Below are 23944 nucleotides of genomic sequence, written 5' to 3' on the forward strand. Positions count from 1 at the left end.
AGGGCGCATCCCACCTCGTGGTCCTCAGTTCCATAACTAGCAAGGAAGCCATCCCCGGGGAGGCGGGCGGGTTGTGAGAATATATGCCTGCTGTCCCTGGATAACACCTGTTACGGTAAGTAACTGTGCTTTATCCCAGGACAAGCAGGCATGATATTCTCACATGTGGGTGACCTCCAAGCTAACCAAAAAAGGGCAGGTGGGAGGATGGCAATTTAGGAAAACAGATTTTGCAAAACTGACTGGCCAAACCGGCCGTCACTCCTGGATAAAGTGTCCAGACAGTAATGAGAGGTGAATGTATGAACCGAAGACCAAGTGGCAGCCTTACATATGTCCTCCATCGGAGTGGATCGGAGGAAAGCTATCGAAGCTGCCATCGCTCGGACCTTGTGCCCCGTGACTCGACCCGGGGGAGGAAGGCCAGCCTGAGCGTAGCAAAAGGAAATGCAAGCGGCCAACCAGTTAGACAGAGTGCGCTTGGAAACTGGATGCCCTAATCGATTGGGATCGAAGGACAAAAACAATTGAGGAACCTTCCGATGAGGCCTGGTGCGTTGAAGATAATATGCCAACGCCCTCTTACAGTCAAGCGTGTGAAGCGCCGTCTCGCCAGGATGGGAGTGGGGCTTCGGGAAGAACACAGGAAGGACAATGGACTGATTGAGGTGGAAGTCAGAAACAACTTTAGGTAAAAACTTAGGATGGGTGCGGAGAACCACCTTGTCGTGATGAAAGACAGTGAAAGGAGGGTCCGCAACCAAGGCTTGCAACTCCCCAATCCGCCTGGCGGAGGTGAGGGCAATTAGAAACACCGCCTTCCAAGTCAGAAATTTCAAGAGGGACTTGTTGAGTGGCTCAAACGGGGGTTTCATCAGTTGAGCCAGAACCACATTCAAATTCCACACGACAGACGGAGGCTTAAGAGGGGGACAAACCCTGAGTAACCCTTTCATGAAGCGTGTCACCAAGGGATGGAGTGACAGAGGGCGTCCCTCCAGAGGTTGGTGGAAAGCAGAAATCGCACTGAGATGAACCCGCACCGAAGTGGTTTTCAAGCCGGAGCGCGACAAATGAAACAAATATTCTAAAACCGAGGATACCGGAACTGATACCGGATCCAGGTGAAAAGACGAGCACCAGGTGGAAAACCTGGTCCATTTCTGCGCATAGCAAAGCCTCGTCGAGATCTTGCGGGAGGCTTCCAACACCTCCTTCACCGATTGAGACAGGTCCGGAGGAGTCAGGGAACAAGAAACCAGGCTGTCAGGTGCAATGACTGCAGATTGGGATGTAACATGGATCCTTGACTCTGAGACAGCAGAGAAGGAGAGACAGGCAGGGGAAGAGGTTCTCTGGCACTGAGCTGGAGCAGCAGGGAGAACCAGTGCTGACGCGGCCACCGAGGTGCTATGAGAATCATCGTGGCCGTGGACGATTTTAGGTGTACCAACGTTCGCATGATCAGAGGGAACGGAGGGAATGCATACAGGAACCTCCCTTCCCAGTCGAGTAGGAAGGCATCCGCTTCCAGACGGTCCTGCGAGTACATCCGAGAACAATATAGTGGTAGTTTGTGTGTCTCCGGAGAGGCAAACAGATCCACCTGTGGCGTTCCCCAGCGAGCGAAAACCTCGCGTAGAACTGCTGAGTGTAGAGTCCACTCGTGCGGTTGCAGAAGTCGACTCAGTTTGTCCGCCAGGCAATTCCGTTCTCCTTGGATGTAGACCGCCCGGAGGAAGATGTTCCGGGAGGCCGCCCACTCCCAGAGGCGAAGAGCTTCGGAGCAGAGGGGCCATGACCCCGTTCCTCCCTGCTTGTTCACATAATACATTGCCACCTGATTGTCCGTGCGGACGAGGACCACCTGGTCCTGCAATATGTGAACGAAGGCTCGAAGTGCTAGGAAGATGGCTCGCAGCTCTAGCACGTTGATATGACACTGACGGTCTTCTGTCGACCACAGGCCCTGCGTGCGAAGACCGTCGAGATGGGCTCCCCACGCGTACTCCGAGGAGTCCGTGGTCAGGACCTTGCGAAAAGGCGGAGTGCGAAACAATAGCCCCATGGACAGATTTGAAGAGTCTGTCCACCAACGCAGCGATTTCCGCAAGGGCGGAGTTACCGAAATGAGGCGAGACACCGGGTCGCACTCCTGACGCCACTGGGACGCGAGGGTCCACTGAGGGATCCTCAGATGTAGCCTCGCAAACGGCGTGACATGTACCGTCGAGGCCATATGGCCCAGCAGCATCATCATGCGCTTGGCCGACACCCTCGATAGTTGAGAGACCTGGCGGCTCATCCGTACCAAGGTTTCCAACCGCTGGGTCGGCAGGTAGGAGCGTAGGCGCACCGTGTCCAGCACCGCACCTATGAATTGAAGAGACTGCGACGGCCTCAACTGAGACTTTGGAAAGTTTATCTCGAACCCGAGAGTTTGCAGGAAGGCAATAGACTGTCGGGTCGCTGAGATAACCCCCTCCCTGGTCGGGGCTTTGATGAGCCAATCGTCCAGGTAAGGGAACACATGGAGTCCACGTGACCTGAGGGCTGCTGCAACCACCACCATGCACTTCGTGAATACTCGTGGGGACGCGGCCAGGCCGAAGGGCAGTACCCTGTACTGGAGGTGGAGGTCCCCCACCTGGAATCGTAAGAATCTTCGACAGGCGGGGTGCACCGGAACATGGGTGTATGCTTCCTTCAGGTCGAGGGAGCACATCCAGTCCCCTTCCCCCAAGAGGGGGTACAAAACCGGGAGAGATAGCATTCGAAACTTCTCCCGGGCCAGGAATTTGTTGAGCTTCCTGAGGTCCAGTATGGGGCGCAGGTCCCCGGTCTTTTTTGGGACCAAAAAGTAGCGGGAGTAAAACCCCGTACCCCACTGGTCCTTGGGGACCGGCTCGACCGCCCGAAGCTTCAAGAGGGCTTTGGCTTCGGTTATAAGGGTCGGTAGCTGCGAACGGTTGCAGGGGACTAAACTTGGGGGACTGTCCGGCGGCGAGGACACAAAGTTGAGCGAGTAGCCCTCGGAGACGATCCGGAGCACCCAAGCGTCTGAGGTAATCCCGGTCCATGCCTCCCGGAAGGACCGAAGACGGCCCCCGATAGGAAGGGGTTCCTGTGAAAGTGCGGAGGGGAACCCGCCCCGTCCGCTCAGCCCGTCAAAAGGAAGGCGCGGGTTTAGAAGGGCCCTGCGCCTGTGCTTGGGTTTGTTCCCCTCTGCCTCGCTGAGACGGACGTCTCGGAGGCGGTCTCGAGAAAGCCGGGGTCGACTTCTGAGGGTATCGGCGCGGCGGAGGCCGAAAGGGTTTCTGCGGCGGGGGTCTAGGTTTGGGGCGGACCAGGGATGCTAGAGAGCGCTCCTGTTCCGACAAGCGTTTGGTCGCCGCATCCAATGACTCGTCGAATAACTCGGACCCCACGCAAGGCAAGTCTGCCAGGCGTTCCTGCAGGTTTGGGTCCATGTCGAGGGTGCGAAGCCAGGCCAAGCGGCGCATGGCCACCGAGAGGGCCGACACCCTCGAAACCAGCTCAAAGGCGTCGTACACTGCGTGGAATAGGTACAACCGCAATTGAGACAGGTTGGACATAAACTTATCGAATCCTGCTCTTTGGGAGTCCGGTAACGAGTTTCGATATTGAGGAAGGTCCTTCACCATACCACGCAAATAGGAGGAAAAGGTGAAGGCGTAATTTAGAACCCTGGTGGCCATCAGGGAATTTGAATAGAGGCGACGGCCAAACTTGTCCAGGGTCCGCCCCTCCCTGCCTGGTGGAACCGCCGCAGAAACCCGTGAGGGCTGTGATTTTTTAAGAGCAGACTCCACCAGAAGAGACTGGTGTGAGAGCTGCGCCTTATCGAACCCTTTAGGGGGAATCGCCTATACTTCGATTCCATTTTTGAAGGCACAGACGTGACTGTAAGAGGGTTTGACAAGTTATTCAGCCAGGTTTGCAGAAGGACACTGTTGAGAGGGAGTCTAGGCACCTCCCTAGGAAGAGTGGGGAGGTCCTGTTCCTCCAAAAATTCTTTGGAATACCGAGAGCCTACCATGAGGTCAATCCCCAGGGCTTGGGCCATGTCCTGAACGAAGGATGAAAATGAGGACGGCCTAGCCTGGGGGGACGGGGTTCTCGACCGCCCCACCGAGGAGAGGGGGGAGGCCTCATGGGAATAATGAGGATCCCTAACCGATCCCGAATCCCAGGATCCCCTCTCGAGGGCCCTCGAGGGGGAAGGGGAAGTTATCCTCCTCGCAGAACCCTTGGGTGAGGATCCCGGGGTTCGTGGGACACTCTCCCGTTTCCTCGGCGAGGCGGCCCGGGAAGACTTCCCATGAGGTGAGCGGAGGAGCCTCGGGTTGTCGAGGCGCAACTCCGACACCTGCAGCGCCTCGCCCCCGAACGACGAGGAACGGTCGCGCCGAGGCGAGCCTCGGGGCCGCTTAGACTTCCTCGATCGACGCCCCGTCCGAGGTCGCGTCGAGGGCGAGGCGTGTCTGGAAGACCCGGAGGAAGAGGAGGAAAGACGGCGCACTCTGCGCAACTTTTCTTTGGGCCTTACACTCCGCTCAGGGGGTTCTCCCGAGGTCGAGGTCCGGGGCGGGGCCGAGACCGAGGCGAACGGGGCCACCGTACCCGAGGCCGAGGTCGCCGAGGCCGGGGCTCCCGAGGGAGCCCAGGCCGGGGCCTCCGAGACCGAAGGCGCCCCGGCCGAGGTCGAGGCCGCCGGAACCGCAGCACGCTGCAACACTTCCAGGGCTCCCGACAGCTCCGATGAGATCAGAGCTCGGAGGAGATCCTGGAAGGCCGGAATCCCCACGAAGGTGGGGAGTTCCGAGTCCGGGGCACACTCCCTGGAGGGCGACCTCGGTTTCGAGTATTCCCTCGGGGTGTGCGGAGTCGAGGTCCGATGCGGGGCCGGGGTCGACCCACCCGCCTTGGCCTGACTCGAGGATGGCTTCTTTGCTGAAGGGGATGGAACAGAGGACTTACCCGAAGCTTGCTTCACTGACGACGCCTTCGAGGCCGACGTCGAGGCCTTAGGCGGCGCGTCGGCGGCGAACAATTCGGCCATTCTTGCCTTACGGCGACGGAGGGCCCTGTTTTGGAAGGTAGCACAGCGATCACACGAGTCTGTCGGATGTTCGGGCCCAAGACAGACAATGCACCACCGGTGAGGGTCAGTGATGGAAAGCAACCTCTCGCACCGGCTGCACTTTTTGAATCCCGTAACAGGACGGGACATCCACGAAGAAAAAGAAGAAGGCCGGGAACGTACCGACGTCCCGCGGCCACGGATTCCGGGAGCCCCCGGAGCCCGATGAAAAACGAAAGACTTTTTTTTTTTTTTTTTTTTGAAGGGAAACGAAAAGAAAAACAGCACCGCGAACTAATTCGAAGGAAAACAAACTAAACGCGGCAGCTAGAAGGCAAAAACACTGGAGCTCAGATCCACAGGGCTTTCTTGCTCCGCGGAAAAATTTGAACTGAGGACCACGAGGTGGGATGCGCCCTCTAGTGGGCGAGAAGGCACGCACATGCGTGGTGCAGTGTGCAAACTTGAAACTTCAATCAAGTTTGCTTGAAAAGCTGTCCGCGCCGGGGCTCCGTAGATGACGTCACCCACATGTGAGAATATCATGCCTGCTTGTCCTGGGATAATGTACAGAACCAATTCTAGCTTCAATTTCCCTCACCAAAGACAATTAGATCATTTATTCAATGGAAGGCATCCCTTCCTTTATTAGGCTCCTTTAATTTGGAAGGATCTCCCTGTATTAATAAGATCAGCAGTTCAATATACTGTTTTTAGAAAACTTTAAAGACATTCTTGTTTAAAATTTTTCTCTCTTGAAATGTATCTTCTATTTGAATAATTCAATCTCAATTGATTCACTTACAGACCTCAGCAGCTACCTCTCAAAATCCAAAATCATTTCATTTTGAGATTGTAAGCAGCCTTTATATTTAAGCTAGTCCCATTCTTCTCTATGTCATTTAGAATTAGTCTTTAATACTCATCTTAACAAGTAAATAAAGTGGGGCTCCAACATGAATTCTTAGGAAGGCCTGTGAGCAATTCTCTTCCACAGATTAGCCAAGTGGCAATACAAAGCAATTCAGAGCTGAAATGGTTCATCGCCTCAAGGAAAAAAAGTTTTGTGCAACAAGTAACACGGTACACACCTTCTAAACTAGGAGACTGAGTGAATATTCTCACCCAAAAAATGTGTCGAGAAAGCAATACCACCTCTATCAGCGCAGGTCAGAGGGTACCAAGGATGTTCTGGAAAGCTCTTAGTTATAATGCAGTATTCCAACCTTAAATTATGGGAGGCAATTAGAATGAAAAACAGCAAAAATTAAAACGGCACAAATGAAGACAAAATGCTGCTTTCAAATACTAGATGAGATAGATTACATAAAAGGTGTTGACTGATGAACAGATGGCAATTAATAGCTAGTATATTAATTTAGTAGTCAGTCACATTGATTCGGTGATTAATAATTTCAGACTTGTGCAGAAATAGCCCACGTCAGGTAGTGGAAAAACAGAGCCAGTGCAAGGGTATTACGCTGAAGCTTTGCTGTGAGGCCCTACTCCCCCCCCCCACTAAAAACCAAAAGATTCAAGTCCTTAACCCATCAGCAATCCCCTCCAAAGACTTTGATCATTAAACTATTATTCTTACAGCAATTCTATGGCATAACTGAGAATCATACTTTTAAATATTTCAAACTTTTCTTTTTTTTTACCTGTGATAAGTTTGTGCTAATGAATCTTGAGTTAGTCCATGCAGCTGGCAGGACTTGCTTCATTTCCCTACTAGAAGTTGCTCCCCTAGGCAACTGCCTAGTGGTTAGGCCAGCCCTGGTGGACACCCTTGCAGTTAAACCATTTGGAGGTACTATGACCACAGGAACTTATTTTTGCAACTAATTTTCATTCAAGATGGCAAACAGTTGATTATAAAATCTAATAAGCTTATAAATATTGATGCTACTAGTAAGTCAGGGGTAGTCTGTGGTAATAGGAGGTTGCTGTGTGGTACTGAGCATATAACCTAAAAGAGGTGCCATACTAGGACAGACCAAAGGTCCATCAAGCCCAGTATCCTGCTTCCAACAGAGGCCAAACCAGGTCACAAGTACCTGGCAAGACTCTAGCATTACAACAGTTTTTATGCGGCTTATCCTAGGAATAAGCAGTGGATTTCCCCAAGCTATCTTAACGGCTAATGGATTTGTTTTAGGAAATTATCTCAAACTTTTTTAAACCTTGTTAAGCTAACTACTTTCATCACATAAGAATAGCCTTACTGGGTCAGACCAAAGTTCCATCAAGTCCAGTAGCCCATTCTCACGGTGGCCAATCCAGGTCACTAGTACCTGGCCAAAACCCAAGGAGTGGCAACATTCCATGCTACCGATCCAGGGCAAGTAGTGGCTTCCCCCATATCTCTCTCAATAACAGACTTTTCCTCCAGGAACTTGTCCAACCCTTTCTTAAAACCAGCTATGCTATCTGCTCTTTCCACATCCTCTGGCAACGCGTTCTGGGGCTTAACTATTCTCTGAGTGAAAAAATACTTCCTCCTATTGGTTTTAAAAGTATTTCCCTGTAAATTCATCGAGTTTCCCCTAGTCTTTGTAATTTTTGACAGAGTGAAAAATTGATCCACTTGTACCCATTCTACTCCACTCAGGATTTTGTAGACTTCAATCATCTCTACCCTCAGCCAGCTCTTTTCCAAGCTGAAGAGCCCTTATGAGAGGAGTTCCATCCCCTTTATAATCTTGGTTGCTCTTTGAGCCTTTTCTAGCGCCACTATATCTTTCTTGAGATAAGGAGACCAGAATTGAACGCAATACTCTAGATGAGGTTGCACCATAGAGCGATATAGGGGCATTATAACATTCTTAGTCTTGTTAATGTAATGTAATTTATTTCTTATATACCGCTACATCCGTTAGGTTCTAAGCGGTTTGAAGAAAATATACATTAAGATTATAAATGAGAAGTAAGAAGGTACTTAAAAATTCCCTTACTGTCCCGAAGGCTCACAATCTAACTAAAGTACCTGGAAATTAATAAAGAAGAGAAAATAAAGATGGTTGAAAAAAGAAAAATTCTATGTGAAGAACTGTATGAAAAATACATATGGAATGCAGTTAGAGAGGGTAGGTTACAATCTATTTATGGTATTTGTTTAATTGGACAGTGTTAAGGTGGGTAATTTGGGGGAAGGTTATCTGAAGGTAGGTGAATCTTCTGGAGGTAAAAGAGGAGGGGTTAAGATATTTGGATGAATTTTTTGAAAAGCAGGGTTTTGATTTCTTTTCTGAATGTTTTGAATGTTAACTATCCCTTTTTTAATAATTCCTAGCATCCTGTTTGCTTTTTAGGCTGCCACCGCATATTGAGCTAAGGTTTCATCATATTGTCTACAATGATACCCAGATCCTTTTCTTGGGCGCTAACCCCCAAGGTGGACCCTAGCATCCGGTAACTGATTCAGGTTATTCTTCCCAATGTGCATCATTTTGCATTTGTTCACACTAAATTTCATCTGCCATTTGTACATCCTGTCTTCCAATTTCCTGCAATTTTTCACAATCCGCAAGCGTTTTAACAAACTTTGAACAGTTTAGTGTCATCTGCAAATTTAATCACCTTGCTCATCGTTCCAATTTCCAGATCATTCATAAATAAGTTAAATAGCACCGGTCCCGGTACAGACCCCTGTGGCACTCCACTGTTTACTCTCCTCCATTGAGAAAAATAGCCATTTAACCCTACCCTCTGTTTTCTATCTGATAACCAAGTCCTTATCCACAACTGAACTTTGCCACCTATCTCATGACTTTAATTTTCTCAGGAGCCTCTCGTGAAGAACTTTATCAAAAAGCTTTCTGAAAATCTAGATACACTATATCAACCGGCTCACCTTTATCCACATGTTTATTCACACCTTCAGAGAAGTCAAGCAAATTCCGGCGTTTAATTAATTGTTGAGTGAAGAAATATTTTCTATGGTTTGTTTTAAATCTATTACTTACTGTAGTAGCTTCATCGCATGCCCTCTAGTCCTGGTATTTTTGGAAAGAGTAAACAAGCGATTCACATCTACTTGGTATTTTATAAACCTCGGGATACTGGGCTCGATGGACCTTTTGGTCTGTCCTAGTATGGTAATTGTTATGGCCCCCTGAGCCATCTCTTCTCCAGAATTTTAAAAGGTGGCAAAAGCCAAGTCCTTTCTAGCACCATTTCAGTAATTTATCCCTGGTAACCAGAGCTCCTAGAAAGGGAAGGCTTTCAGGCAAAAAGTGGCAAAACATAAGTGACAGTAAACACAATCCCTGAGGAACAGGCAAACTTAAGTAGGAATGTTTTTGGTTCCCTCATGTAATAACTGCATTAAAACCAGGCATTAGACACTTACTTCTGATGCAGTGAACTAATTACAAGCCAAACACAGAGTAACCCTTTGCACCAAATTAGAAGTAATGGGTTAAAACAGTTGTAATGGAGCCAAATTTTAATTCAGAGTTTGTTAAGAGACAAGTTATTTCTACTATGGAAGCTGTGTGGTCTAGGATGCCCATAATGGAATCTGAACCAGTAGGCTTGACCAGGGAGCCCCAAGTGGACCAGAAAACACTCCATTACTCTCTTGGAAAAATCAGAAGCAGGACAGCCGAGTTCAGTGATGTTTTGCCTTACGAGGGGCAGACACAAGTAGTACTTCTTTCTGCTCTGGCTTTCTCTCTCAACAGTTTCTTGTAAGATTGTTCGCAATAGTTTTACAAGAAAGCTCTCTCTGTAACTTTAGTTTAATTTTAAATTTTAGAATGTACATCATTGGTATATTTGTAAAAAAAATTTAATTCAGAAAGTTAAACAAAATCAGCAGCTTAACCTGTATAAAGGCCTGATCTCTAGAACAGAATAGTCTCTTTCCCCTGGGAAGGAGAGGAATCTGAAAAGCAATTTCAGGGATTCATTTTGCATCTTCCAATTAGAACTTGGAAATCTATTCCAGCAGCATGCTCACAGGTCCTCCAGTACATGCGCAAGCCTACGTCGTCTTCTGAGCGGCTGGAACCTTGCGGCTTTCATGATGGCATTACATACCCACCCTTGTGCCTGGCCCTGCGTAAGTATCTTGTTAGAAAATTCTCCTCCCTGTGTGGAAAGGATCAAGTATATGGTTTACAAAGATTTTAGGGGGAAAGATTTACCTCTTTGGTCTTTCATTGAGGCTGGTGCTCCGGGCTCTGAAGCTGCCCTTCTCTGGGGTATCGTCAAAAGTCATGAGGACATTCGATCGCAAACCCTGATAAATAGAATCCCAAATATTAAAGAATATAAATCTCTCTAATTCTCCCCTCCCTTAGCATAACGACTATATAACTCCCCATCATATGTAGAAAATGTAGGGAAAAACATACAGAAAACAAAACAATGCCAAGAGTTAGAGGGCATTAACCCCTTCCAAGTCCCTGCCACCTCCTCCTACTTCCCAACCAGCAGGGCGCAGTGTCACAGCTATGGAAATACTCCATTTTTATCTTGGCTTCTTACCTGCAGAGTGAATTTTCTATACCACATACCTTTGTAATGTATGGAACGAAGTCCCTGCGCAGCGGGAGACGACAGCGAATGAACCACATGGCGATCACATGATGCGCTAAGCACACAATGTACTGGTTAAACCTACAGAAAGAGGGGGAGATTACAAAACATGAAGGCCATAAGTCAAGAAACGCCAAAAAGCCTATTAAAATCTGGCTCCCTAACCCACAACAGTGGCTAAAGCTTTGCACCAGATGTTCAAAAGCATCAGATCACCATATTTTCCAGAGGAGTATTGCAAGTAGGTTTCCCTCATTCTCAGCCAGGTGCTCGAATCAGTCACGCATATCAGATGCATCGACTGGAAGATAGGAAACTCACGGTTACTGAGCATTTTGACTGGCCCAGACACACAATGGGTTTACAATCAATACTCTGCACCAGATGTATTGGTCAAGGACATTAAATACGCTAAGGAAAAAAAAGGAGTTAATTCTTCCCTAGAGCCCCTCCAGACTAACTGCAGATGTCTCCTGCCAGCAAACAGACTTGAGAACCATAAGCTTTGTGCCATCACCTTTTAAGCATTCTGTGCAGCGAGCCTGTTTTTCCTTGACAAACTAGTAATGCAAATTTCCAGTCCAAACTAAGGGACAATCAACACAGAAAAACTAGAATAAGGCAAAAATTTGAACAGATTATCTTCAAATTCCCTCCAACCGTTCTAGGTGAGTTCTGGACACGTCTGGAAGGATTAAAAGAAAAAAAAAAGTAACAGGTAAGATCTCATTTCTTTCTGCATGATCCCTCCAGAGTAGTCCAGATGTGCAGGATATTATCAAAGCAGTACTTATTTAAGAAGGGAACCAGACAAAAATTTGTCAACACCTGCCTCAAAGGCCACATCCTGAAGCGTTCACTCCTTCGGTCTATAATGCTATGCAAAGTAACAAAGACCAGGTACCTGCCTTATAAATTTCCTGAGGCAGAATCGGTCTATTGCCCGATTCCTGGTTGAATGTGCTTTTAGGACTGAAGAAATTGGTCAACCTCGCATAATATATGCTGAAGCTACGGTTATCTTTAATCCATTGCCTGGTCTTTCCTACGTCCTCCAAATACAACCAATACATATAAGTGACGGTAGTAAGGTTACATAACTTTTTTCAAATCTAGTTTGCATCTCAGACAGGAGGCCATGCCGAGACACCACTAAGCAATGTAGGAAGGTGGGAGAAACAGGGATAGGGACTCTGGCACCAAATGCGTCACTCCCGAGGCCAAAAAACCACAGGCCCCCTGCTTTCAGCACCTGAAAAGATCTTTTTTAAAATGATAAATAGAACCAAAATTTGGCCTGTTGTGGAAGACGACAAACTGCGCCCCCTGTCAAAAGGCCTAGCTCTGACACTAGAACCACACAGACTTAGAATAGACTAAGGGGGATGGCATAGCCGGTTTATAGCCAACTCAGAAATTGGGGATTCTCAGTCTCCACCTGCTGATAGAAGTGCCTAATCCATTCGTCTGTGCCAGTCTGGAGGGACATCTGAAAACAGTTTTACCTGGGCTAATGGACTGTCTGAATACCTTCCCTAGTCCAACTAGCAAGACATCTTGAACAAGCACAACTTAGAGGCAGTCAGGGGAGGAAACCTGCAGACCGAATTGGGTTTTTTTTTAAATTCTTTATTCGTTTTTAAACTTTCATCAAGTGTACAAGAATCATAATAAACACTATTAATTAGATCACTTGAACATCTTATCATTGTATCTTATAAATATAAATGCAAACCTCCCTTCACCGTCCCTCTAAGCCCATTATTCATTATAAGATCATAAACCCTCCCATTAAACCCTTCCCCTCTTTCATCACTAAGTGGTGTATAATTAATAGAAAAATGGCATTTAATCATGACAAAAAGATGTTAATGGCTCCCATATTTTTATAAAACTTTTATACTTTCCATTCTGTACCGCCAGTGATCTTTCCATTCTATATAAGTGACACAACGAATTCCACCAGAAATTAAAATTAAGTCTACTGTGATCTTTCCAGTTATTAGTAATATGTTGGATGGCAACTCCTGTCATGATCAATAAAAGTTTATTATTACACGATGATATCTGACTCTTTTTTCTCATAGACATTCCAAATATCACAGTATCATAAGATAACGCTACATGATTTTCCAATAAACAATTTATTTGATCCCAGATTGAGCTCCAAAAGGCTAAAATGTGGGGACAATAATACAAAAGATGATCTATATTACAATGCCAGCATCTATTAGACAAAGAACTATTTAACTTTTGTAATCTAACTGGGGTCCAAAAAGCTCTATGTAACAGAAAAAACCAAGTCTGCCTCATAGACGCTGACATTGTACATCTCATTCTCCAAGACCAAATTTGTGGCCATTGAGATGCTGAAATCCGATGCTTAATCTCAATGCTCCAAATATCCCAAAGACCATTTTTAAGCTTTTTTTTTTTTAACCAGATCACTAATAGTTTTATACCACTGCGAGCAAACTGAATTAACTGCAAAAGGAAAACCAGTCCAGAAAAGTTCATGAAAAAAAAAAAAAGCAGCAAATCTCTGTATGTATTTTCTACCCATGATAAGTAAAGTACGCACATGCATACGACCCCTTTGAAAGCTGGGGTATGTTGAGTGAAAGTCCTCCGGAGAGAATTAGTCAAGTCACTCTGCAGTTGTTGAACTTACTTGGAGGGATTTGTGTAGGGCAGAGAAATGGCAAACACACTGGCATATTGCTCGGCAGCGAAGTTACCGTAGAGATGAGGGAGTCTGACCAGAGCTGAAAGAATGGACGGATTCCAATCAGATCAATACAATTTAACACATCTCTAACGAGTAGTGAAGGCTTACAAAACTAAACTAAAGTGGCAAATGGCAAAGAATTTCATTACTTTGCCCCTTCAACATGAAAAAAAAAAAAAAAAAAATTAGAGGAACGATATTCTGTTAATCTGATATAGCAAAAGGAAGGAATATCGAGCAGAAATCATCAGCAGAGCACAATGGATGTGAATTTAAATGGTGTATGTGTTGCAGTCTATTGTTGAATATTATGCTTAACATAAAATACATTCCCCCTCCATGTTCATGGGTTTAGGATGCATAATTCAGTTGGTCACAAGGCCTCCCAGATCTCGTCACATCTTACTTTTAAAACCTGGTGGTCTAGCAGTGAAGCAGGGCAAGAGCGATTTTCCTATGCTCCTACCTCATGCAGAGCCATAAACAAATATGGCCGCCACGAGTTCCCGTGGGCTCACGAGACTACAGCGGTTCAGAATCGGCCCTCAAGTTATTCGTGAAATGTTCTTATTTGCGAGAGGGCTGCACCCCTAACCCCCATGAATATGGATAGGGGGGGAGTATTTATAAAAATATAGTAAGCACTGTTTGTTCTTCTGATTGTGTGGGATATTGTAATTCATCTAGAGTTCTAGGATAGTGCAGGACATACATTTTTTAAGTTGAAACAATTTTTATTGATGACAGTGGTGCAATTAAAAAAAAAAAAAAAAAAAGATTACAATCACTTGCAACCAGGCAGAAAGTAATGCGACAAATACTGCAAATTCCAAGCCATCAAATTTTGTTTATACGTACAATCTATAAAACATCCCCCACCTCTTACAACAGATTGCCAGTCACATAAACCCCTAGAAAGGGAAACAAATCGCCCACATCTCTACCTCCAAAAAAGACAGAATACCATAACACAGGGGTGTCAAAGTCCCTCCTCGAGGGCCGCAACCCAGTCGGGTTTTCCCCAATGAATTTGCATGAGATCTATTAGCATACAATGAAAGCAGTGCATGCAAATAGATCTCATACATATTCATTGGGGAAATCCTGAAAACCCGACTGGATTGTGGCCCTTGAGGGACTTGACACCCCTGCCAATGAACTGACATACTACCATAGTCAACTTCTTATCTCTTCCCCCACAGCAAGATTCCCCTTACCTCAGCCCTACCACCCTCTCCCCCATACCCCTCCAGAAACTCCCCCTCTTCCTCCCCCTAACACCTCTCCCAAGTCCAAACCCCAGACAGGCCAGACTGAAATATTAATCTAGCTTATTCAAAAGCAAACTACGCCCTCTAGGGGACAAGACTGCAGATACGGGTCCCAAGGGAGCATGACTCAGATGGGATAACCACCAGTGGGGTACAGCAACACGCCACATGTGTGCTGCTCACAAGTGATCATGTGTTACCGAGACACAGTGCTGCAGTGGGGTCACTACCAAGCTCTGCTGAATGGTCTACAGAAGGAATGTAGAATCTGCCATTTGCATCTCAGCTCAGACACTGGTTCCAATCGCACTGTTGCTCCTTCAGAGCAGGAGCGAATCACTTTGCTGTCCATTGCCCAGGTATAAACAGAGAAACAACTGCACTATTTATATAGGCCCGGGCTCTTAAACTGGCGCTGGGAGGCACCCCAGCTCAGTAACACCCCCCCCCCCACACACACACCAGAATCTCCACCATGGGCATGGCATTAGGCAGCCTAAAACACCTACGAAGTACAAGTCACATCACAGGTAGGCACCAGAAATGCAGACCAGGAAAACCCGGGCCTACATTTCTAGCCCGAGGCTTGATTCTGTACCTACCACTGTCACATGAGCCATATGTGATCGGCAGCCACAGAATCGGGCCATAATGCTTACAAACCTGAAAACTTAATACAAAGCAAAGCAGCATCGTGATCTTGAGCAAAGGTTTCCAGATATCAAAAGCAGCTTCATCTTACTTGAAAGAAACTCCAGCATTGGGATCGCCATCGTGACGGTGGCAGAAATGTGAGTCAGCTTGACAATGAGGACAGGCAGCGTCTTGAGCAGGATCTCAGGCATCTCTACGATGCACAGCGACAAGGACACTACACACTGCTTAGCACAGCGAGAAATAAGCCCCATTTCCAGGCAGCGCACCATCTCCCGCTGTCGAGAGAAAGCAGCAGTCACTCAACAGGCCACGAAAAGGAGGGGCAGCTAGCTGGGATTGCTCGTCTAGTAAAGCAGGCCTCCGGCTTTTATTGTTATACTGGACATAAGAATTGCAGAGGGCTGCCGCGTGAGCACGATGGACCACTGGCCTGACCCAGCAGCGGCTCTCCAAGCCCAACCCCATTACTCAAGGAAGTGAGCACTAGAGAGACCACTCGCCTAGAGAAAGTTCTCACTTTGCTCATTTTTACACCGTTAGAGATGTGAATGTTGCCAGGATTTGCTGAGCCTGCACTACATTGAAATTTCCCTGTTTGTTACAGGACAGCAAAACTGGTCCCAGAAGTAGTTTTAAAGCTGCCTTTTGAAATTCACACTTCCATGCTTTCTCTGCTCACAAAATGGAACGGTGGAAACTCCTGTTACAAACGTAAACTGGATGTGTAAATCTGTCTAACGACAAATGAGCAACAGGCCACGAGCAGGTCTTATCACTGTACCTGTTTAGTCACGTCCAGGTACTTGTGATAGGAAGTCAGAGCGGTAAGGACTGGAACCACGGCCAGCTGTATGTCTGTCCGAGAGAAGCCATCTGGGGTGTTATGAAGCCGCTCGCCAATCTTCCGGTCACCAAGCTACAAGACAGATCTAGTGACGTTACAAAGTCAAGCTCAATAAAGCCAGACCAGCTACACCAAGCCAGTAGAAACGGGTGCTGGTTCTCCCCCACCACCACCACCATGCCAAACTACATAATGGACTTTAACCTCATGGGGTATTTTCATTTTAAAATTTGTCCATAAAGTTTATTTCACACTCTGAACAAGGCTCTTCAGTTACAGCAGATCTGGGATTTTAGGAAGCATGTGAAGCCAATTGCAATTAAAGGGCTATTACCATGGCACAAAGCGAAGCAGAGAGCTGATCGATGTCGCAGGGCGATGTCAAGATCAGGACTTTATATTGGAGCGATTCGGGCAGTTTACTGAGCACCAGCTTCAACACCTTCCAGTCAGTTTCCTACAAAGTCAGGAGAGAAGGGAGAGACAGAGCACAATAAACACACATTTAACCAATGATTTAGAGATGAAAATTAATAGCGAGATAAATTACATTTGCTATTGACACAACATTGTTGAAAGATCTTAAAATCGCAAGAGGATTGTGAAAAATTTGCAAGATTGGAAGACTGAACATAAGAATTGCCTCTGTCGGGTCAGACCGGAGGTCCATCGTGCCCGGCAGTCCGCTCACGTGGCGGCCCCTCAGGTCCAGGACCTGATAGTGCTCCTACCCTAAAACTCACATAACGCTTTTTGCTTCTGTCCTGTAGAGTAACCTTCTATCTATACCCTGCAATCCCCTTCGCTTCCAGGAAGTCATCCAGTCCCTTTTTGAAACCCAGTATTGTACTCTGTCCTATTACCTCATTTGGAAGCGTGTTCCAGGTGTCCACCACCCTCTGCGTGAAGAAAAACTTCCTTGCATTCGTTTTGAATCTGTCCCCTCTCAGTTTTTCTGAATGACCTCTTGTTTTTGTTGTCCCTGCTAGTCTGAAGAATCTGTCAAAATGGCAGATGACGTTTAATGTGAGCAAGTGCAAAGTGATGCATGTGGGAAAGAGGAACCCAAACTATATCTATGTGATGCTGGGTTCAGTGTTAAGAGTCCCAGCCCAGGAAAAGGATCTAGGTGTCATTGTTCAGGATATGATGAAACCCTCAGTTCAATGTGTGGCGGCTGCTAAGAAAGCAAATAGAATGTTAGGAATTATCAGGAAAGGAATGGAAAACAAACATGAAGTTTTTTTTGAGGTATGGCCGTACCATAAAATGATACAAGGTCGCTGCATCTCAAGAGATGTAGTGGAATTAGAAGAGAACGAGAAGGGCAACAGAAATGATAAAAGGGATGGGATGACTTCCTTATGAAGAAAGGCTAAAGCAACTAGGGCTCTTCAGCTTGGAGAAGAGTCAGCTCTAGGGTGATATGATAGAGGCCTATAAAATACCGAGTGGAGTGCAATGAGTAATGTGAATTGCTTGTTTACTCTTTCCAAAAATACTAGGACTAGAGAGCATGTGAAGAAGCCAAGTAGTAGATTTAAAACAAAGTGGAGAAAATAATAAACTCAAATTCTTTGCCGGAGAATGTGGTGAAATCAGTTAGCTTAGCAGGGTTTAAAAAATGTTTGGATAATATCCTAAGAGAGAAATCCATAGGCCATTATTGAGATGGCTTGTGGAAATCCATTGCTTATTCCTTAGACAAGCAGCATAAAATCTGTTTTACTACTTGGGATCTAGCTAGGTACTTGGGACCTGGGTTGGACATTGTTGGAAACAGGATACTGGGCTTGATGGACCTTCGGTCTATCCCAGTATGACAGCTCTTATGTGAGCCAAGTATAGGCCAGTCAAGCCATTGTGACATCACTGATGAGGCTGGCTCTTAGGCATTGGTGGAATGAGGCATTATGACACCACAATCTCAGCTCTGGAATGTTGCTACTCTTTGGACTTCTGCCAGGTATTTGGAACCTGGGTTGGCCACTGGTGGAAACAGGACACATTTTAGCCATGACTTCTGCAGCTTTGGTGGGACAATTTTATAAAAGAAACAGCTCCTTCTGTTTAGGAACCCGTCTTTTTTCCAGCATTGGATACCGAACCACAAGGAAGCTTTATACCTGTTTCAGACACTGGAGGAGGACACCAAACACCGACGAATATGGTAAGGATGCCAGACGCAGTCCACTGCCTTGCGAGGGGACGCTGGGACTCCCACAGGGCGGAGACAAGGCACCAGGAGGTTTCCTTTCTGAAGGTCTCTTTTCAGGCTCAGTACTGGACACAGAACAGGTAAGCATCTTAGAGCAAATCCTTTAGAGTAGCAGGTATATCCACAATCCCACCCCACCACCATCCCAAAATCTCAATTATCCTACACTAAGCAGCTCACTTCTCCAAAGTTTTAGCAATAAAAGCTAGGGCTGCATTTTAATTAATACCTATGTGCGATTAATTGCAATTAAATTTTATTTCCCACTGCAGCCCTTTCTGACTCTGAACGTCACTTAATCCTCCATCGCTCCAAGTATACAATTACCTGTATATAATGTATAAACCACCAAGTATAACCACAGAAAGCCAGTATAACAAATTCCTTCCCCCAAGGGACAAAATCTCTCTCCCATCCCCAGATCCAATCTCTCTCCCTTTCCTCCCTCGTCTCCCCAGGTTCATTATTTCTCTCTTCTTCCCTCCATCCCATTGTTCAGTACCTCTCCCCCCACCCCCATGAGCTCCACCAAACTTGATGGTGAGAAGCAGCAAACTCTTAGCTGCTTCTTGAGATAATTTATATACCGCAGGACCGTGAAGTTCTATGCGGTTTACAATGATTAGAAATGTTACAGATTGAATGGAATTAACAAAGTACAGACTTAGTGATCGATAGTTCTTTTTTTTTTTTCCAACTCTTTATTCATTTTTTCATATACATCAAGTGTACAGTAAATATAAATCATATTACATTCTCATTTGAAATTCCATAACCAGATATTTCCAATATATTTACCCCCTCCCCCTTCCACCATACATACATATTATATTTCTTATATATATTAATCATTTAAAATATACAGATATTTATTTAGAATATCCTAACCCCACCACCTCCCCCCCATTACTACATATTATCATATAAGGAAAAAGAACATTAAATTAACCTTAATCATTATAATATTCTATTAATGGCCTCCACACATCCTGAAACCTTTTAAATTGACCCTTTTGTACTGCAAGTAGCCTTTCCATTTTGTATAAATGACATACAGAGTTCCACCAGAAACTATAATTTAGTCTGGAACAGTTTTTCTAATTAAACGTTATTTGTTGGATCCCCACACCAGAAAGGATCATTAGAAGTTTATTATTTGCTGCAGATATTTGGCATTTAGTCCTCATACACATTCCAAAAATAACCGTAACATAGGACAATGCCACATGACTTTCCATCATTAGATTAACTTGATCCCAGATTTTGATCGATAGTTCTAGAGATCATTTGTTGAGGACTAAGATTGTATAGGTTGGTTTCCTATGTATTTCAGGAACAGATGTGTTTTTAGGCGTTTCCTGAATTCCCTATAGGTAGCAGGCACGAGTAATTGTTCTAGGTCTTTACTCCATAGTGCTGCTTGATGTGAGAAAAGATACTGGCGATGATTTAAATTTAAAACTTCTAACCGGTGGAGAAACAAAGTTCGGGTGAGAGCTTCGCTTGTGTCTGTTGGCTGTGAAAGAGAAAAGGTCTGTTATATATTTAGGGGCTAAGCCATGAAGTACCTTGAAGCAAAAACAACCAAACTTGAATTTCACATGTGCCTCCATCGGCAGCCAGTGTAGAAGTCGGAAGGTGTTACTTCTTCAGTCCACAAAGAAGTCTAACCGCTACATTTTTTACTAGTTGCAATCACCACATATTCTTCTAGGGGAGTGCCAAGTAGGCGATGTTACAATAATCGAGTTGACTTGGTATAAGAGATTGTACCAGAATTCGAAATGATGAGACATCAAAGTAAGCTCCGATGGACCGAAGCTTCCAGAGGGTGAGAAAGACTTTTCTAATCAAGGAGTCTACCTGGTCTTTCATGGTCAGGCTCCGGTCCAATGTACTCCCAATATCTTCATAGTGGGTTGAATGGGATAACTAAGGTTATTGATGCACATTGGTGCTTTAGTGTCAAGTGGGTGTGGCGATGCTATGAAAAATTTTGTTCTCTCTGAGTTTAGTTTTAGTCTGAATTCGGTCATCCATTGCTCCATCCGATTTAAAACTTCTGTTGCTTTGGGGGTGACTTCTAAGACAAAGTTGGTGAATGGGATAATTATCGTGAAGTCGTCAGCGTAGCTAAATAGTTTTATCCCCAGCTGGGACAGTTGTGCACCCAATGAGGACATGTAAACATTGAAGAGCAAAGGGGATAGTGGTGATCCCTGTGGCATGCCAGATGGCTTACTCCATGTGTCAGAGAGATCGTGATTAAAACAGACTTGGTAGGTCGTGATATAAGGAAACCTCGAAACTAGTTCAGTACCTCTCCTCCGATTCCAATTGCATCTAGGCATTGTAACAGTTTTCCATGGGCCACCAAATCAAAGGCAGAACTTATGTCAAATTGCATGATTAGGGCGTTGAGGCCCTTACTGAACAAGTAACGCAAGTTGTCCAGAATAGCCGCAATTACTGTCTCAGTGCTAAACAGAGGTCTAAAACCAGATTGAGTTTTGTGCAGAAGAGAGAATTGGTCGAGATATTCTATTAGTTGGGTGTGTACCAATCCTTCCATGATTTTTACCATAAATGGAATAAATGCTACTGGTCTATAGTTGGTTATTGATGTTTCTGATTCTTTACAATTTTTTTAGGATTAGGGTTATTATAATATGACCATTATTGGTGAGGAATTTTCCATTGGTTAGATAATTCAATAGAGATCATTTAAAATCTAGTGGAGCTGCTTTCATAATCTCTGGGGGACATGAGTCCAGGACACAATATGATTTAGAGTATTTGCTATATAATTTGATGTAGTTATTCCAATCTAAATTGTGGAAGGAGCTCCAGATCATGTCCGCTGGTATTTCATTTCTTTGTATATCAAGTTTCAAGTTTCAAGTTTTATTTAAATTTGATGGTTCGCTTAATATTTCTAAGCGAATTACATAAAATGTACAATTGGAGTAAAACATTAAAAATATTAATAAAATTTCTACAATAAATAACACAGGGCAATTTCTGACTGACAATACTGACGAATACTACAAAACTGGAGTAAGGTGGAGAGAACGTGAGGAAAAAAGTTACAAAATTTTGATTCCTAGTGCGGAGAAAAAGAGGGTTGGAGGGGGGAGGTTAAGAACATTAGGATTTGGGTACAAAAATTCTGGAATTAAAATTTACATGAAATGATAAGAATTTAGAGGTTAAATGCAGCTTTAAAGAGGAATGTTTTTAAATTATTTTTAAATAAGCTAAGATCTTTAGTATTTCTAATATACAAAGGAAGGGTATTCCAAACAAGCGGTGCCTTAACTGAGAAGATGTCATGGCGTCTCGTTCCTATTGTTTTTAATGAGGGGACCATTAATAGATTTTGTGTATTAGATCGGAGAGAACGATTTGAGGTTTGTGGAATTAGAAGGCGATCAATGAACTGTGGTTCATTGGTAGTTGTTGTTTTAAATACTAGTAGAGCTATTTTGTATGTTATTCTTTGGTTAATAGGTAACCAATGTGAGTTTATTAGATAAGGCGTTACGTGGTCGTATTTCTTCCCGTGATGAATTTAATGGCGATATTTTGTATAATTTGTAGTCGCCTTTGTTCCTTATGTGTTATGTTTAAATACAATGAATTACAGTAATCTAATTTTGAAATTATGAGGGAATGGACTAAAATGTTTAGCGATTTTGCCTCTAGATATTTAGACATTGACCGGATTAACCGTAGGCGATAAAAGCAACTTTTAACGATATTATTGATATGTTCCTGGTAGGTAAATTTGATTGATGTTCGTATGCAACAATTGTCAAGTAGTTATTTCTTAGGTTTTTGATTTTTGAGTCGAAATGTTGTGCTAGATCATTTGCTGAGGGTAGTTTGGTATTATGCATGGGTTGAATGTGGCGTGTGGTGTCAAATAAATTTGTAACTATGTTGAACAGTTCTTTTGTATTGGCTCCTTTTGAGCTAGTATTGGATGAGTTAATTTTGGATGAGTAAAAAGTTTTAAGTTTTATCTGTTGTTTGTAGAGTTTTATGTTGGATCTCCAGTTGTTTGACAGTTTTCCCGTTTTTTTCCAGATTCTTTCTAATCGTCTTACTGATTGTTTCCTTGTTAGGAGTTCAACGTCAAATCATTTGTTGTATTTATTTGAGCAGCTTTTGCTCTTTCATATTGGGGCAATTTTATCTAAGATGAACGTACTAGTTTTCATCCAGTGAGCATAGAAGTCAACTCCTTCTTCTTCTATCTTCACTTGTAGATCATATTGTGACCAATATTCTTCTGGGTTGATATGGCCCCTTGTGAGGTGTTCTCTTTTTGTCCGTGGGCGTTTCTTAGATTTTAGCCAGGTCCAAATTAGATTGAAATAAGTGAAATGGTCGGACCAGATATCATGACACCAAGGACCGTCCGAGAGAGAGATGGAAGGGTTTATGATCTCCTTTAGACACAGACATCGCTACCACATCTAGATGAGGGCCTTTTTCATGTGTTTGAGTGGGTGAAGGGAGATTGTAATTGAGTAAAGAAAGAAAGTTTTTAAAGTCTTTCGCTTCTGGATTGTCTATTTCATCTAGATGTAAGTTTGTCTCCTACGATTAGATTATGTGATGAAGTGATTGAGTTTTATGTAGGACAAATTCGCTGAAGTCCTCTCCTCAGCTGTAGTTTCCTCCAGTTCTGCAGCTCATTCCCCTCCTGTACCTAGAATTCAGTATGCATCAGCCCAACCCCCAGTCTATCTCAAAAGATTGTCTGTTGGTCCCCAATATTGCACATATGTTGTCCACCCAAGCAGAAACAGAAGTGATGTCAGAGGAGGCAGGATAGGCCAGAAGGAAAGACTTATGTACTATTATGTCTGTAGCACTACCAGATGGATGCAGCGTTGTCAATTAAATACGCCAAGAGTCCCTGCTCAAATGAGCTTACAATCTAATTATGACAAATAGAACAGAAAGGGTAAATCTCTATACGCTGCTCAGATAAGGAATTATAGAGGGAATGAGAAGGCAGATGGGGTAGGGACTTAATACCTTTGTGTGATTAATTGCGAATAAATTTTATTTCCCACTGCAGCCCCCTTGTGACTGAAAGTCATTTAATCCTCCATCGCTCCAAGTATACAATTACCACAGAGGGAATGAAAACAGATAAGGGTGCTTTACTAGTGGGTTGAGGTGTTGGTCCCTGCCATGGAAAAGTCCATAGTCTGCTATTGAGACAGACATGAGGAAAGCTGCTGTTTGCCCTGGGAATGTTACTACTATGTGGAGTTGCTACTCTTTGGGTTTCTGCCAGGTACTTGTGACCTATATTGGTCACTGTGGAAACAGGAAACTGGGCTTGATGGACCATTGGTCCAACTCTGTATGGCTATTCTTAAGACCACTGATGCATAAAGGGAGTGGGGCGATTGCATAAAAGACAAGGGTTGGGACTGGAAGAGAACAGAAAATACAGTTGTGGCAGAATCTAAGATTTGCATTTGCAGAAAACATTTCTTTTGTTTCTAATGTGTTTCAATTTCAACCACAGTAATAAAGGAAATAAAATGGTCCTATT

The 23944-nt window shown here is 44.6% G+C and overlaps 1 protein-coding gene across 6 annotated transcripts in view; it reads right to left on the reverse strand.

The window, feature by feature from the left end:
* The window catches only part of TSC2 (TSC complex subunit 2), a 99632-nt gene that overhangs the window by 35190 nt on the left and 40498 nt on the right, over window positions 1-23944 (reverse strand). For all 6 annotated transcript variants that reach the window (XM_033962970.1, XM_033962969.1, XM_033962967.1 and 3 more), the window contains exons 19-25: window positions 18275-18431; window positions 16483-16605; window positions 16086-16220; window positions 15390-15579; window positions 13320-13413; window positions 10627-10729; window positions 10255-10349 (exon numbers count right to left, since the gene is read on the reverse strand). In XM_033962970.1, coding sequence (XP_033818861.1) covers window positions 10255-10349; window positions 10627-10729; window positions 13320-13413; window positions 15390-15579; window positions 16086-16220; window positions 16483-16605; window positions 18275-18431 — 897 coding nt within the window. The remainder of the gene's footprint in view (window positions 1-10254; window positions 10350-10626; window positions 10730-13319; window positions 13414-15389; window positions 15580-16085; window positions 16221-16482; window positions 16606-18274; window positions 18432-23944) is intronic.

The sequence above is a fragment of the Geotrypetes seraphini genome, chromosome 11, assembly GCF_902459505.1.
Source record: "Geotrypetes seraphini chromosome 11, aGeoSer1.1, whole genome shotgun sequence".
In the NCBI taxonomy this organism is placed as follows: domain Eukaryota; kingdom Metazoa; phylum Chordata; class Amphibia; order Gymnophiona; family Dermophiidae; genus Geotrypetes; species Geotrypetes seraphini.